The 17,414-nt window shown below is 43.0% G+C and overlaps 1 protein-coding gene across 1 annotated transcript in view; it reads left to right on the forward strand.

Annotated features, from left to right (window-relative positions):
* The window catches only part of UBE4A (ubiquitination factor E4A), an 86,607-nt gene that overhangs the window by 4,291 nt on the left and 64,902 nt on the right, over positions 1–17,414 (forward strand). The window contains exons 2-3 of the mRNA XM_089657318.1: positions 14,780–14,944; positions 16,909–17,082. Of these exons, the coding sequence (XP_089513444.1) occupies positions 14,824–14,944; positions 16,909–17,082 (295 nt within the window). The 5' untranslated portion in view covers positions 14,780–14,823. The remainder of the gene's footprint in view (positions 1–14,779; positions 14,945–16,908; positions 17,083–17,414) is intronic.

Raw genomic sequence — 17,414 nt, forward strand, 5'->3', positions numbered from 1 at the left:
ACACTGAGAGCTGTCGTCACACAATATATGTGACATACACTGAGATCTGTCATCACACAATATATATTATATACACTGAGATCTGTCATCACACAATATATATGACATACACTGACATCACACAATATATATTATATACACAGAGATCTGTCATCACACAATATATATGACATACACTGACATCACACAATATATATTATATACACAGAGATCTGTCATCACACAATATATATGACATACACTGAAATCACACAATATATATTATATACACTGAGATCTGTCATCACACAATATATATATATATATATATATATATATATATATATATATACACTGAGATCTGTCATCACACAATATATATGACATACATTGACATCTGTGGTGACAGACAACAGAATGACATTCTAAGTATATTCTCTACATTGAAATTTGTCATCACAGAATGATTCCATATATATTCTATACACCAATGTCTATGATCACAAACCAATCACAGCACAAAAACTTTGTATATATTATTATTATACAGGATTTATATAGAGCCAACAGTTTGCTCAGCGCTTTACAATATAAAGGGAGACAATGCAGCAATGATACAGTTCAATACAAGAGGGTTAGGAGGGCGCTGCTCCTTGGAGCTTACAATCTAAGAGGGAGGAGCTAGTGGTACAAAAGATAATAACTGTGGGGGATGAACTGATAAGAGGAATAGAAGATTCCATTATTAGCTGAGGGCCGGATAGGCTTCCCTGAAGAGATAGGTTTTCAGAGATCGCCTAAAAGTGGGCAGAGAAGGCGATAGTTGGATAGATTGGGGTAGAGAGCTCCAGAGGATGGGGAGGCTCTGAAGAAGTCCTGCAGATGAGCATTAGAGGAGGAGACAAGGGAGCTAGAGATTAGGAGGTCATGGGAGAAGCGGAGAGGACGGTTTGGGTATTTGTAGACAAGATTGGTGATGTAATTTGGGGCAGAGTTATAAATGGCTTTATATGTTATTGTTAATGTTTTGAATTTTATTCGTTGGGCAATGGGAAGCCAGTGGAGGGATTGGCAGAGAAGGATGGCAGATATGGAACGGTTGGTAAGGTGGATGAGTCTGGCAGCAGCATTCATGATAGACTGAAGAGGGGATAGCCTGCGATTAGGTCGGCCAATGAGGAGGGAGTTACTATAGTCAAGGTGAGAGATAACCAGGGAGTGAATAAGTTGCTTAGTAGTTTCCAAGGTTAAGAACGGTCGTATCTTGGATATGTTGTGGAGTTGAAGTCTACAAGTTTTGGACAGCGATTGGATTTGGTACTGAAAGGACAGATGGGAGTCAAGGACTACACCTAGCACCCTGGCATGAGAGGAGGGACTGATGGTTATATTATTGATCTTGATGGAGAAGTGGGGGTAGGGGGCATGGGCTGGAGGGAATAGTATGAGCTCTGTTTTGGAAAGATTGAGTTTGAGGGAGTGGAGTGACATCCATGCCGATATATCACTTAGTAGGTTAGTAATGCGAGAGGAGACTGAAGGGGTGAGGTGAGGGGTAGAAAGATAGATTTGTGTGTCATCAGCATAGAGATGGTACTTAAAGCCATGGGAGTTTATCAAGTGACCAAGGTAGGAGGTGTAGATGGAGAAGAGAAGGGGTCCAAGGACAGAACCTTGAGGGACCCCTACAGAAAGAGGAAGTGGAGAGGAGGAGACAGAGTTGTAGGTAATACTGAAGGAGTGCAGCGATAGGAGGAAAACCAGGAGAGAGCAGAGTCTCAGAGGCCAAGAGAGTGGAGAGAGGTTGAGTAGTAAGAGTACGGAGTAGTGGCCATTGGTTTTAGCTGTTAGATCATTAGTGAGTTTTAGTAGGGTAGTTTCAGTGAAGTGTAGTAAGCGAAAGCCAAACTGTAAAGGATTAAGAAGGTTGTTGTCAGTGAGGTAGGAGCTCAGGCGATTGTATACTGTGTTCTAAGAGTTTAGAGGTAAACGGGAGCAGGGAGATGAGTCTTAAGTTGTTCAGGTTGGTGGGGTCCAAGAAGAGCTTTTTAAGTATGGGAGTGATGTGTGCATGCTTTAGAGGGGAAGGGAAGGCTCCATTAGAGAGGGAGAGATTGAAGATGTGAGTGAGGGAGCATAGGATGTAAGAAGAGGGTGACCGTAGTAGTTGTGAGGGGACAGGATCCAGGGGGCACGTGGTGAGATGGGCTTCTGAGAAAACTTTAGTGACCTCTTTAGTAGTAGCAAGGTCAAAAGAGGAAAGTGTTGAGGGAGGTTTAGTATAAGGTATGCTAAGAGGGATGGATGTCTGTGCAGTGGAGATGCCCCTAGGAATTGCATCAATCTTGTAGTTGAAATGATTGGCAATCTCGTAAGCAGTGAGTGAGTTACTGAGTGGAGGTGGAGAAAGTAGAGAGTTAAAAGTAGAGAAGAGACGACGAGAACTGGATGACAAGGTAGTAATAACAGTGACAAAGTAGGCTTGTTTGGCAGCATGAAGGGAGGAATTGTATGTTAAGAAAGCAGATTTATATAAGGTGAATGCTTGCTGGGATTTGGTTTGACGCCGCAATCGCTCCAGTGTACGGCTATATCTGTTAAGATTTTTGGTGTTGTCAGCCTGCCACGGTTATAAGTCCTCATGCACACTGGACGTTTTCACAGCTGCTGTTTTTGGCTTTTGTAATTTTTTTTTCTACAGCCAATAAACTCCCCAGCATGTTATCCTATGTATCCATGCACACCTAGACTGTAATCAGCATTTTTTGGCAGGGGCGTTTGTTGGCTGGAAAATAAAACCCAGAACTAGTGGGTTCTTAGAGGAGTTTTTTAGTTCTAAAAACGCTCTAACGCTGAAAAACGTGGTAAACTGTGGCAAACTGGCATTTTTGGGCTTTTTTTCAGCAAAAAAACGCGGCTAAACATTGATGCAAAAAACTAAAACGCTGGAAAACTCAAGTTTTTAACATGACTTTATACAGTGTGCATGGAGCCTAGAGGTTGGGGCCTGATACTTTGTATAGTTAGAGGAGCAAGTGAGTCTAGTGTGGATGAAAGTGAACTGTTGTAGACAGTAGTGGCCAGGTCAGGGCAGGACAGGGGAGAGATTCTGTCATAGAGGTAGTCAGTTGCAGAGTGGAAAAGAGAAGGGTTAAAGTTCTGAAGGTTTCTGCAGGTAATTGTTTGCCGCTTGGAGGGATAGGTGCTTGAAGACGAGGACACTGAAGGTGATGATATATATATATATTATATACACTGGGATCTGTGGTCACAACATCACAAGACTTAATCCAGTGACATTCTATATACATGGGGCTCTGTGATCCGAGGCACACACTGTTGGACCACCAGCTATGAATATCCTGTAGGTGTGCTGGGCTGTGTGTAGATGTCAGTGTGTGGTCCTCCTGCATGATGACATGTATGAAGAGGCGATGGTTGGGCTGTAGAGGACAGACGTGTGTCAGTCATCTGTCTGCTGTATGTGATTTAGATCTTTGACTGCTTTAACACACCTACATGGATTGAGGCTGTTGTATTATATAACATAAATTAATATAAAAGAATACATATGTTCAAGAAAGCAGTGAGATGAAGGATCCTCTTCTGGCTAATGTTGACATGTGGGGGGCAGGTGGTGAACTGTATTATTTATGATTGTTGTCTTCTTTATATGTCCACTTGCTTGTAAAGATGACTGGGAGGATCTGTATACAGTAAATCGGTGGTTTTCAACCACGGGGCCATGTCCTCTCTCCTCCGGACCCTGTAGACAGCTGTAGATCCCCTAACCTACCAGAGTGCCTCTCAGCTCCCATAGTTCTTCTAACCTCCCATAATTGCCCTCAGTGGCACTCAACCCCCCACAGTGCTCCCAAGCCCCCTGAAAGCCTTCAGTCCTCAACAGTGGCCCTCAGCCTCCCCCAATGCCCCCAGCCTGCTACAGAGCCTTCACCAGTACACAATATCTTCCAGTTCACAATACCTCCCAGTCACCCACAGTGCCCTTCCATCTCCTACAAGACACCTGCAAAGCCCACAGCCTCCTGGAAAGACCTCAACCCCCTACAGGGCTACCAAGCCTGCTGCAGAGTCCCCTAACCTCTCCAGTAACTCCATCCCCTCACAGTGACACCCAGCCCCATCCAGAGCCTTCAAGCATTTCATTACATAGTTTGCACTCCTATACTTTGTATGAGTGTAAACTGTTTTTTTTGTTTTGTTTTTTTTTAAACAATGTGGCATTAAAAGTTTTGGAAGAATTTGCTGAGCCCTGGTCTCCCTAAAATTGGTGCAGACCCCTGGTGCTCAGTCTGTGGATTGGAGCCCTTTGGTCCTTATTGTGTGGCTGTCGGGACCTTGGCAAATAATAGTCTGTGTTTTCCTTCCATAGGTGCTTAATCGGGCCAGAGAAGGAAAATGATTCTTTAGGGCTCATTCACATCAGCCCACGTGAGGTGTTTTGCATTGTGCTGCATAAAAATGCAGACATGCTGACCTGTATATGCCACGCACCATACCTAAACACAGTTGTGAAGAGGGTGCATAGAGAACAATTGTTTTCTATGCCGATCAACGCAGTTTATCTGCATGACTTCTAGTAAATGGTTTGGATTAGGAAGGTATGCCAAGAACATAAAATACCTGCTTTCTGGGCACATACCCCTAAACCCATACGGCCCTAATCATGAGTACTGCTCAGTACAGAAATGATGAAAAGAATAATGGAAAGGATGGAAATTAAAGTTCAAAAGAAGGAAGGCAGGGGAGGAGGAATGGGGGAAAGGGATGCCTGTCTGGAGGTCTGCAATATATCCGCCTCTATCCAGATGGTAATTGTAGATTTGAGAGCCAAGGGTTTCCAAATCTTTTCAAACATCAATTGTTTATCTCGAAGTACACAATTTTTTTTTAAAGCGGAATTAAACCAATCACTTTAACAGTTTGAAAAATCAGTTACATTTAAGGTATGCCAGGAATGCTAACCTTCACATGTGCTTTCAGCCAAACTGTCAAATCATCAAATGGCTGGTATCATAACTGATCACATGGGCAGCACCATGGCAGCTGCAGATCACACAGAGGCTAAGATGGCAGCTTCCTTGGCTGAAAAGGATGGGAGGGTTTAGTTCCTCTTTATGCATAAGCCATGTGAGTTTACGTTTCAGCAAATACAGATCAACCACTGCACTTTTCCAGGCTGCGACAAGCAATATTTTAGCTGCCATAAATATAAAATAAATCAATGTTTAGTTATGCCTGGGGATATTCTCAACTGGCTCATTTAAGAGGGCAACCGGAGTGTTCCTGGAAATATTTACGATGGTCACTGACTCCATCAGGGAATGGACTCATGTCTAGAAGTGCCTAACCATGGGGCCAGTCCACCATATGTGTGGAACTAGATTCCATCATTTCAAATAATTTTTCACTTAAAAACAATTGCTCACTATTGATATGATCCAAAAATATTTAGACAGTATAAAGGTGAATAAAGACCCTGGAACCGATGGCATACACCCAAGGGACCTTAAAGAATTGAGCTCTGCATTTCAAAGCCATTGTTTGTAATTTTAGAGACTCTTTAATGACTGGCATAGTACCACTGGATTGGCGTAAGGCCAATGTGGTGCCAATATTTAGAAAGGGGTTATAGACCTATTAGTTTAACTTCTATAGTTGGGAAGATACTGGAGAGTTTAATTAACCACTTGAGCTCCTGAGGATTTACCCCCCTTAATGACCAGGCCTCTTTTTGCTACTCAGCGCTGCACTAATTCAACTGATAATTGCGCGGTCATGCAATGCTGCACCCAAACGAAATTTACGTCCTTTTTTTCACACAAATAGAGCTTTCTTTCTGTGTAATTTGATCACCTGTGCGCTTTTTATTTTTCACGCTATAAACAAAAAAAGGCCAAAAATTTTGAAGAAAAACAATATTTTTTACTTTCAGCTATAAAAAATATATAGTAAACTCAAAGTTGGTTATAAATTTAGGCCAAAATATATTCTGCTACATGTTTTTGGTAAACAAAATCACAATAAGTGTATATTGATTGCTTTGTGTGGAAGTTATAGCGTCTACAATCTATGGTATAAATACTGCAATTTATGCCATTTTTCTGCTATACAGCGCTGCGCTAGTTTAACGGACAATTGCGCGGTCATGCAATACGGTACATAAATGAAATTTACATCCTTTTTTTCCCCACAAATTGAGCTTTCTTTCGGTGGTATTTGATCGCCTGTGCGGTTTTTATTTTTTGCGCTGTAAAAAAAAAGGCTGACAATTTTGAGAAAAAAAAAACAATATTTTGGACTTTTTGCTATAAAACATGTCCAGTAAAAAAAAAGCAAAAATCAAATTTAGTCATAAATTTCTGCCAAAATGCATTCTGCGACATGTCTTTGCTAAAAAAAAAACCCAATATGTGTAAATTAATTGGTTTACGTGAAAGTTATAGCGTTTACAAATGGCGGGAAAGATACTGGGATTTTTAATTTTTATTTATACTAATAATGGCGGCAATCAGCGACATATGGCGGCGACCAGCGACTTATGGCGGGACTGCGGCGGACATTTTGACACTGGGGGGGAACTGACTTGGGGTCACTGACATCCCCAGTGACACCAATACAGTGATCAGTGAAAAAAAACCACTGAAACTGTACTAATGTCACTGGGGAGGAAGGGGTTAACATTTTTAGAATTTGCTGTGTAAGGGGAGTGTTTTACTAGGGGGCGGGGGTGTGTACTGGATGGGGGGGGGGAGGGAGGGAGGAGCTGATCGAGGGTGAGAAACTCTTCTCTCCCTCTTCAGCTTGTCGGCGAACTGTCACAGAGCAGGGCTGTGTGTAAACAATGCAGCCCTGTTCTGTGTTAGTAATCACCGCTCATCGTGGGAAAACGGCCGGTTAAAACCGGCCGTGACCCGGCGGCGGAGACCCGCTGCTGACACCCGCGGGACAGGTAGGGCGCGCGCGCGCCCTACCTGTTTTGAAGGCAGCCATTTTAAAACGTGCTTTTGCCTACGAGCGCCGCCCTGCCACAGTTTATATGCGGTGGCTGGGCGGCAAGTGGTTAAATACCACATAGATGAGTTCTTGCTGGAAAAAATTATTTTAAGCAACAGACAGCATGGATTCATGAAAGACAAAAGTTGTCAAACAAATCTGATTTCTTTTTATGAGGCGGTGAGCAAAACCTTGGACAGAGGGGTGGCGGTGGACGTGATATACTTGGATTTTGCAAAAGCGTTTTACACAGTTCCCCACACACGGCTAATGTGTAAGGTAAAGTCTACGGGCTTGGAAAAATCTGTATGTAAATGGATAGAAAACTGGCTAAAAGATCGTATTCAGAGAGTAGTGGTTAATGATTCATACTCTGAATGGTCTAGGGGTGTCAGTGGTGTACCCCAAGGTTCAGTGTTGGGACCCTTACTTTTTAATATATTTATAAACGATATAGGGTCTGGGATTAAAAATCCCATTTCAGTCTTTGCAGATGACACCAAGCTGTGCAGTGGAATAACGTCCTTACAGGATGTCTCCAATCTACAAGCCGACCTCAATGCACTGTTTAATTGGGCAACTATGTGGCAAATGAGGTTTATTGTTGATGAATGTAAGGTTATGCACTTGGGGGCTAAGAATATGCATGCATCATACATACTGGGGGGGGTACAACTGGGGGAATCAATGGTGCAGAAGGATCTGGGAGTTCTGGTAGATCACAAGCTTAATAATGGCATGCAATGCCAAGCTGCGGTTTCTAAAGCGAGCAAAATCCTCTCTTGTATTAAAAGAGGTATAGACTCCAGAGAGAGAGATATCATTTTACCCCGGTACAAATCATTAGTAAGACCTCATCTGGAATATGCAGTTCAGTTTTGGGCACCAATTCACAAAAAGAACATTGGGGAACTGGAGAAAGTACAGAGAAGGGCAACCAAACTGATAAGAGGCATGGAGGAGCTCAGCTATGAGGAAAGATTAGAGGAACTGAATTTATTCTCTCTTGAGAAGAGGAGATTAAGGGGGGATATGATCAACATGTATAAATACATCAGTGGTTCATATAGTGAACTTGGTATAGTGTTATTCACCCTGAGGTCATCACAGAGGACAAGGGGGCACTCTTTACGTCTGGAGGAAAAGAAATGTAATCTCCAAACAGGGAAAGGTTTCTGCACAGTAAGAGCTGTGAAAATGTGGAATAGACTCCTTCAAGTGTTGGTTCTGGCCAGCTCAGTGGATTGCTTTAAAAAAGACCTGGATTCTTTCCTAGATACACAGATTTTTTTTGCCTTCCTCTGGATCAACTGTGGGTATAGGATTATAACTTTTTTTTTTTTATTTGTTGAACTGGATGGACTTTTGTCTTTTTTCAGCCAGACTTTGTAACTATATGTAACTATGAATGCTTTAAAGACATTATATAATATACAGCAGCAGTTTCATATTTCAGAAAAACTCCACCTTTGATCTTTAAGGCCTCATGTACACTGGGCATTAAAAATGCCACTTGGAGGAGTGTTTGACAATTTTTTTTGCCTCGAAATGCCCCTCAATGTTAGCATGTGTGTCCATGCACACATAGGCATTTATAGGCAGGAAAACAAAAAAACCACTGACACTATGTTCAGGAGCAGAAAAGAAAAAGCGCTTGACGCATCTAAATATGTATAAATGAATCTAGATGTGCGTTAACACTAGGCACATTTAGTGCTTGAGCGTTAATGTAATTCCAGTGGTCAAAATAAATTATTATTCTGGCCAATGAAAGTAATTAAACCCCAAGCTCTTGATGCACGTTTACAAAATGCAGCTTTAGGCATATCTTTGACATTTTCTCCTTCCCAATGTGCATGAGGCCTAAAACACTGCAAGGCCCCATTCACACTTGAACATTTTGTAGTGCGTAGTTCGAAACTCCAAAACGCTCAGGGGAAAAAAAAAAATCAATATTACTCTATGGAGATGGTTCACATGTCCACTCCAGGTCGCCTGAAGCAGAACACTTGAAGCTCAAAAAAGTTTTGGAGCCACTTTTGTAGCTCAAATTGGGCAGATTTGGCATGTTTTTATTCCCATAGAAAAGAATATAATTGCGCGATTGGTGCGCTTTTGTACGATTTTCTGCTTAAATGAAAAAATGTAAAAAAAAATTGTAATATTATATGAATAAATAGATGCAAAATAAATAAAATAAATACACATATAAATAAAAATTCATGATAAATAATAAATAATAACTAACCCCTAACCTTAAAAAAAATACATTATTATTATTAATAATAATAATCACCAGGAAAAAAATTATTATTATTAATAATAATAATAATAATAATAATAATAATAAAAAAGTATTGTTATTATTTTATTACTTTTTTTGGTTTTAGGAGGTTAAGGTTATGGGTCAATTATTATTTATTATTACAAGTATTTATTTATGATTATTTTTATTTATTTGTGTCCTTATTTTACATTTATTTATTCATTTATTATTATTATTAACCACTTGCCCTGCTGAGGATTTACCCCCCTTTCTGACCAGTCCATTTTTTGCGTTACGGTGTTGCATTACTTTAACTGACAATTGCGTGGTCATGCAACACTGCACCCAAATGAAATTTACATCCTTTTTTTTCCACAAATTGAGCTTTCTTTCAGTGGTATTTGATTGCCTGTGCATTTTTTTTGTGCTATAAAACAAAAAGACCAACAATTTTGAGAAAAAAACAATATTTTTTACTTTTTGCTATTAAACTTGTCCAGTAAAAAATCTTAAAACATCAAATTTCGTCATACATTTAGTCCAAAATGTATTCTACTACATGTCTTTGCTAAAATAAATCCCAATATGTGTAAATGAATTGGTTTACATGAAAGTTATAGCGTTTACAAATGGCGGTATATATACTGAGATTTTTTTTTATTTTTTATTTATACTAGTAATGGCTGCTTATAGCAGGACTGCCGTGGACATTCTTACACTGGGGGGAACTGACTTGGTGTCACTGACACCCCCAGTGACACCAATACAGTGATCAGTGCTAAAAAAAACAAACCCTGATACTGTACTAATGGCACTGGGCAGAAAGAGGTTAACATGAAGGACGAGCAAAGGGATAACTGTGTGCTGGGTGTGTTTTACTAGGGGGCCATGTCAGTGTGCTTCATTGTAATCACACTGCTTTGGATGGCTGTGCTGTTCACAGCCATCCAAACCATTGTGCCCGAGCTGACAGGGAGAAGAACTGTTAGTAAACAAAACAGTTCTCCTCCCCGTCGGAGATCCTCGGAAATACACCAGGCGCTGGCAAGTAATCACTGGTTGAAGTCCGGTGATTGACAGCTACGGCCACGAATGGCGGAGCAGGTTGGGTGCGCACGCGGCTTGTGCTCCCCCTACCTGGAAATGCCAAATCACATATATATATGTGATTTTGCGCATCAGTGCCGCCCTTTAGCAGTATTCTGCTATAGGGCGGTTGGTTAATAATGTATTTTTTTGTTCGGGTTTAGGTGTTTATTTTTTTATTATTATTATATCTATTCCACGGAAGTGAAGAGCCTACAAAGATGAAAGAATATATCCAAAGACAATCTTTTTATTTGAAAACTTTTAAACAGCTTTTTTTTTTTCTTCTTTTTTTTTAGGACCATGAACAGATTCCCTACTGAATTAGAGCTTGAAATAATTGTTGACACTTTTGTGACATCTGTGTCCATTCAGAATTTAGCTCCATTTAAAGGATCAGTTCACCTTTGGAACATGTTACATGCTCTACCTGTATTTAGCTTGGATTATGTAATATGTTCCAGTTCCCACCTCCTCTCCCCCCAATCCCCCCCTCTTTGTGACAGCATGGGGGAGGTTCCTTTCCCTGCAATGGCTATCACTTTTTAAAAACAGCGTGGCTATGTGGGGTTCCGCCCACACAGCTGCATCATTCCTGTGAATGAATAAACTTCAAGTACCATCTGCCACTGCGGCAGACAGACTTATTTTTATTGGGCTGCGTGGGGGAGGGGTTGCTGATGAGCACAGAAAGCCATGACATGTCTACAGGGGCCCATTCATTTTGCACCCATGATCTACTGATCGAGGGTGCAATGTTTTCCAGGCTTCTGCAGATAAATTACACGCACATTTTTTTTCCTTTCCTCAAAGGTGAACTTGACCTTTAAAACCAAAACTTTCTGGACCCATATTAAATCTGTGGGCAGCTGGATGTAAACTGACACGTTTCTTTACATCTTCCTGCCCATAGACTAACATGGAGCTTCCAATTAGTTCTTCCTGAAAAACTGACAGGCAGACCTGATGGTTGTGAAAGGAGCCTTAGAGATTGAATTCTCCCCTCCATCCTTTACTTTATTTTTTACTTTAAGGTAAAGGTTAGGCTTTAGAACCACCTACAACCAATGTTTCTGCATTATATTACTCCCACAATGTTATTTCTTTGTATTTTTATGCATTAAAATTCAAATAGATTTGCTCCTGATATTTTTGCTCATGCACCCTTTTTTTTTTTTTTTGCACTCATCCATTCAGCAAAAGCTACATTTTATATAATAGTTGGCCTCTTTTTTTTTTTCCCTCAGTAACCTTTGCTAGAGGTGGCCCCAGCACATTCAGGCTCTAGTGCAGGGGTCCTCAAACTACGGCCCGTGGGCCACATGTGGCCCGCTGAGGCCATTTATCCGGCCCGCCGGCAGGGGCGGGACAGGAAGGGACACTAAGTACAGGGGCGGGCAGGGGGCTGCTGTACCTTACCTGGCTCCGGTCCCAGTCCCACGACAATCCAGTCCAGGAAACGCTGCTCCTTCATTCACTCCAGCCACTCCCTCACTCCTGCCGCTCGGCTCCGCCTCCTCACCCCCACTGACACCAACGATGGGACACTATCCCCCCACTGACACCAATGATGGAACACTATTCCTCCCACTGACACCAATGTTGGGACACTATCCCCCCCAATGACACTAATGACGGGGCACTATTCCCTTCCATTGACACAATGAGGTACTATTCCTCCCACTGACACCAAATATAGGGCACTATTCTTCCCCCACTGACACCAATGACGGGGCACTATTCCACCCCCCACTGACACCAACGACGGGGCACTATTCCTCCCCCCACTGACACCAACGACGGGGCACTATTCCTCCCCCCACTGACACCAACGACGGGGCACTATTCCTCCCCCCACTGACACCAACGATGGGGCACTATTCCTCCCCCCACTGACACCAACGATGGGGCACTATTCCTCCCCCCACTGACACCAACGATGGGGCACTATTCCTCCCCCCACTGACACCAACGATGGGGCACTATTCCTCCCCCCACTGACACCAACGATGGGGCACTATTCCTCCCCCCACTGACACCAACGATGGGGCACTATTCCTCCCCCCACTGACACCAACGATGGGGCTCTATTCCTCCCCCCACTGACACCAACGATGGGGCACTATTCCTCCCCCCACTGACACCAACGATGGGGCTCTATTCCTCCCCCCACTGACACCAACGATGGGGCACTATTCCTCCCCCCACTGACACCAACGATGGGGCACTATTCCTCCCCCCACTGACACCAACGATGGGGCACTATTCCTCCCCCCACTGACACCAACGATGGGGCACTATTCCTCCCCCCACTGACACCAACGATGGGGCACTATTCCTCCCCCCACTGACACCAACGATGGGGCACTATTCCTCCCCCCACTGACACCAACGATGGGGCACTATTCCTCCCCCCACTGACACCAACGATGGGGCACTATTCCTCCCCCCACTGACACCAACGATGGGGCACTATTCCTCCCCCCACTGACACCAACGATGGGGCACTATTCCTCCCCCCACTGACACCAACGATGGGGCACTATTCCTCCCCCCACTGACACCAACGATGGGGCACTATTCCTCCCCCCACTGACACCAACGATGGGGCACTATTCCTCCCCCCACTGACACCAACGATGGGGCACTATTCCTCCCCCCACTGACACCAACGATGGGGCACTATTCCTCCCCCCACTGACACCAACGATGGGGCACTATTCCTCCCCCCACTGACACCAACGATGGGGCACTATTCCTCCCCCCACTGACACCAACGATGGGGCACTATTCCTCCCCCCACTGACACCAACGATGGGGCACTATTCCTCCCCCCACTGACACCAACGATGGGGCACTATTCCTCCCCCCACTGACACCAACGATGGGGCACTATTCCTCCCCCCACTGACACCAACGATGGATGGGGCACTATTCCACCCCCCACTGACACCAACGATGGATGGGGCACTATTCCACCCCCCACTGACACCAACGATGGATGGGGCACTATTCCACCCCCCACTGACACCAACGATGGATGGGGCACTATTCCACCCCCCACTGACACCAACGATGGAACACTATTCCTTCCCCCACTGACACCAACGATGGGACACTATCCCCCCCACTGGCACCAACGATGGAAAACTATTCCTCCCACTGACACCAATGTTGGGACACTATCCCCCCCAATAACACTAATGACGGGGCACTATTCCCCTCCATTGACACAATGACGTACTATTCCTCCCACTGACACCAAAGATGCGGCACTATTCCTCCCACTGACACCAATGATTGGGCACTATTCCCCCCACTGACACCAATGATGGGGCACTACTCCCCCCCACAGACACCAATGACGTACTATTCCTCCCACTGACACCAATGATGGGGCACTATTCCCCCCCACTGAAACCAATGACGTACTATTCCTTCCACTGACACCAAAGATGGGGCACTATTCTTCCCACTGACACCAGTGATGGGACACTATTCCTCCCACTGACACCAATTTTGGGACACTATCCCCTTCCCCCACTGACACCAATGACGGGGCACTATTCCCCCTCCCCCCACACTGTCAGCAACGATGGGGCACTATTCCTCCCCCCACTGACACCAATGATGGGGCATTATTCCTCCCCCCAATGACACTAATGATGGGGCACTATTCCTCCCACTGACACCAATGATGGGGCACGATTCTTCCTACTGACACCAATGATGGGGCACTTTTCCTCCCACTGACAATAATAATGGGGCACTATTCCTCCCACTGATACCAATGATGGGACACTATTCCTCCCACTGACACCAATGATGGGGCACTATTCCTCCCACTGACACCAATGATGGGGCACTATTCCTCCCACTGACACCAATAATGGGGCACTATTCCTCCCACTGATACCAATGATGGGGCACTATTCCTCCCACTGACACCAATGATGGGACACTATTCCTCCCACTGACACCAATGATGGGGCACTATTCCTCCCACTGACACCAATGATGGGGCACTACTTCGCTGCATAAGACACACTTGGGGGGAAATGTCTGTGCGTATTATGGAGCGGTATTCCCGCCGCCGTTGTATGTTCGCAGTCTCTGGTCATCTCCTGTACTGTGTCCGCATTTGTTCATTTTTTTTTTTTTTTTAAAACTATAATCCGGCCCTCCAACAGTCTGAGGGACAGTGAACTGGCCCCCTGTTTAAAAAGTTTGGGTACCCCTGCTCTTGTGGTTCTTTTCAAGGATTACAAATGACGAATCCTGTACCTTTCAATCAGTACAGTAACATTCACGTTTACATTCTGTATATAAAGAAAACTGACTATAATCATAGTATTGCTTTCAAGTTATATTTAATAAACGTTTATATCTAAACTGTTTAAAGATGCAAATCTGACTGTAGATATTTTACAGGCTTTTATTGATTGGGCACTACATGGAACTTGCCGTCAAATAAGATGACGGATCAACAGAACAACAACAGCATCTCGGCAAATCCTTTTGCTGCATTGTTTGGGTCTCTTGCGGAAGCTCGTCAGTTTGCTGCTGGACAAAAGCAGCAGCTCAGAGAGCAAACAGGTGATTATGTTGTCAAAAATAAAGTAAAATGGTTATGAACAATACTAAATCCTGTCACATAGGGGTTTATTTACTAAAGCTGGAGAGTCCAAAATCAGACTCCCTTCTGCATAGAAACCAATCAGCTTCTAACCTCAGCTTGTTCAATGAAGCTTTGGCAATGAAACCTGGAAGCTGATTGGTTTCTATGCAGAAGGGAGTCTGATTTTGGACTCTCCAGCTTTAGTAAATAAACCCCATAATGTCACACATGCTCAGAACGTCAGACTTCTGTAATAAAAATAAGTAAAAAAAAGGCTGCTTTCACACTGCTCTATTAAAAACGTGCTAACAATGCATATGCATTTTTGCCGTGTTTTCTGGACTCCTGACCCCAATCATGCATCTGTGAAACTTGGGCAGGTGCATTTTTTTATGCATTTTTGGTGGGTTTTCTATAGAGATCAATGGAGATGTGTTTTGGTATGCTTTTGAAAAGCTCACCAAAGATGCAGCATGCAGGACTTTAAAAATGCACTGCACCTGCAATGTACTGGTGTGAATCGTTTTATTGCATTTAAAGGGATACATTTTTTATGCGTGTTTCTTCCCTTTTATTTTTTTACCCTAAAAACAGATCAGTGTGAAAGGACCCTAAGTCTTCCTTCACATGGGTGATTACCACCATACACCAGATTCTTGCAGCATGTATCAAAAGATTCTTGCAACTGGAATGATAGGTGCATGCAAATATTGGCGCCCATTTAGCTTGTATAAACACCAAATGGTATACTTGCGGTTAGGGATGAATGTCAGTCAGATACATTCAGGCTCGTACATCCATCCCTAACCACAGGTAACCCCATTGTGTGTGGCTACATGTGAATAGTGATGGCTGTAGTCAGCGTGTCCTTACTTTATACAGGCTATTTGCATGCACCTGTCATTCCAGCTGCAAGAATCCACTGATCCTTGGCGCTGGAATCTGATGTATGAGGGTATATGCCTATGTAAAGGAGGTCTAAAACATTGGTAAAAACAAAAATGTTTCTTTCACATGAGCTTTTTAATGAGGTCCACCTGTCAGTTTTTCAGATGGACGGAAGCTTCATTTAAGCCTTTGGGCAGGCAGATGTAAATGGACATGGGTTCGTTTACATCTGTTTCATTCCAAGTCTGCCCAGCTCCAAAAAAAGGAAATGCAGTGTGTGCTTTTGATTATTTTCAGACCAAAACTTAATGGGTTAGAGGTATCCTGCATCCTGCTGCCATATGGATAAAACATGGATCCTTAAAGGTCAAAATGCAGAAAAAAAACAAAACAAAAATGATACCCTTCCCATTCTGCTCTGATCACCTATCCCCTGCTGAATGGATTGAATGGATGGCTCATGTGAAAGGACCCAAAGCTACAAGTCATGTGTGAGTGCAATTTGTATATTACATCTCACAAGTGTATTACGGAATTTTTAATATTGTGCATTTAAAATTACCTTTATTGTACAATAATGTGACATACACTAACTTGGAACTCCACACAAATGGCTTAATACACAATTGAAACACATGCAGTATATGTTTCATGTTTACCTGGCAAAAGTATACGCATTTATGTACAGCCAGTCTTGTGATTCACACACATCTGCCATGGGCTAGGCTTATGTTCTCAATGATGGACTGTGGTTTATAAGGTGCATGAATATTTCTAATAATGGGGGGAATGCTTGAAGCTGCCCTGAATGCAGCTTGATCTAAGTGGAGCTTGAACAGGCTCTTAGAGGAACCCTGTCATCAAATCATTTATTACAACAGCAATGTTCTCGTAAGAAAATATATGAATGTTGCATTCAGGACAGTCTCAATTTTCCATTATATATTTACGAAAACTGACTTTTTTTTTTCCTTTCCCATATTCATTACTATAATTGAGCCAAGCTGTTCTAGTAGTATTTTATAGTAACCAAGAATCTGTTCTACTTTTATAGAGGATGCAGGCGAGAGTCTCGATGATTCTGACAATAGTGTTTCAGAGAGCCTGGATGACTGTGATGATTCGGTGGCAGAAATAAGCCGATCGTTTCGATCTCAGCAAGAGATATGTGAACAGCTGAACATCAACCATATGATTCAGAGAATCTTTCTTATTACATTGGATAACAGTGAGTATGAGATTGTCAGTAGTAAGTGGTCTATTTAGAAATGTTTTCACACAAGATTTACACAGCTTTTACCTGAGATTCACACATTTTGCAAGAGTGTCTACTGAAAAATATGTGAATCCTGGGTGGTATTTGTGTGAAAACATTTATTAATAGACACCCAAGTGTAAGCCTGTCCATATGACATGCGGACAACTTCTCAGCCAACCAGTCTTTATATATATATATATATATATAGTTTAGCCAGTAACAGCCTCAACTTGTTTTGATGCAGCACCGTGGCCTAATGGTTAGCTCTTATACCTTGCAGCACCAGGATCCTTGGTTCAATT

This window comes from Staurois parvus, unplaced genomic scaffold, assembly GCF_062004578.1.
Source record: "Staurois parvus isolate SC_StPar_1 unplaced genomic scaffold, SC_StPar_1.0 ptg000981l, whole genome shotgun sequence".
Lineage (NCBI taxonomy): Eukaryota > Metazoa > Chordata > Amphibia > Anura > Ranidae > Staurois > Staurois parvus.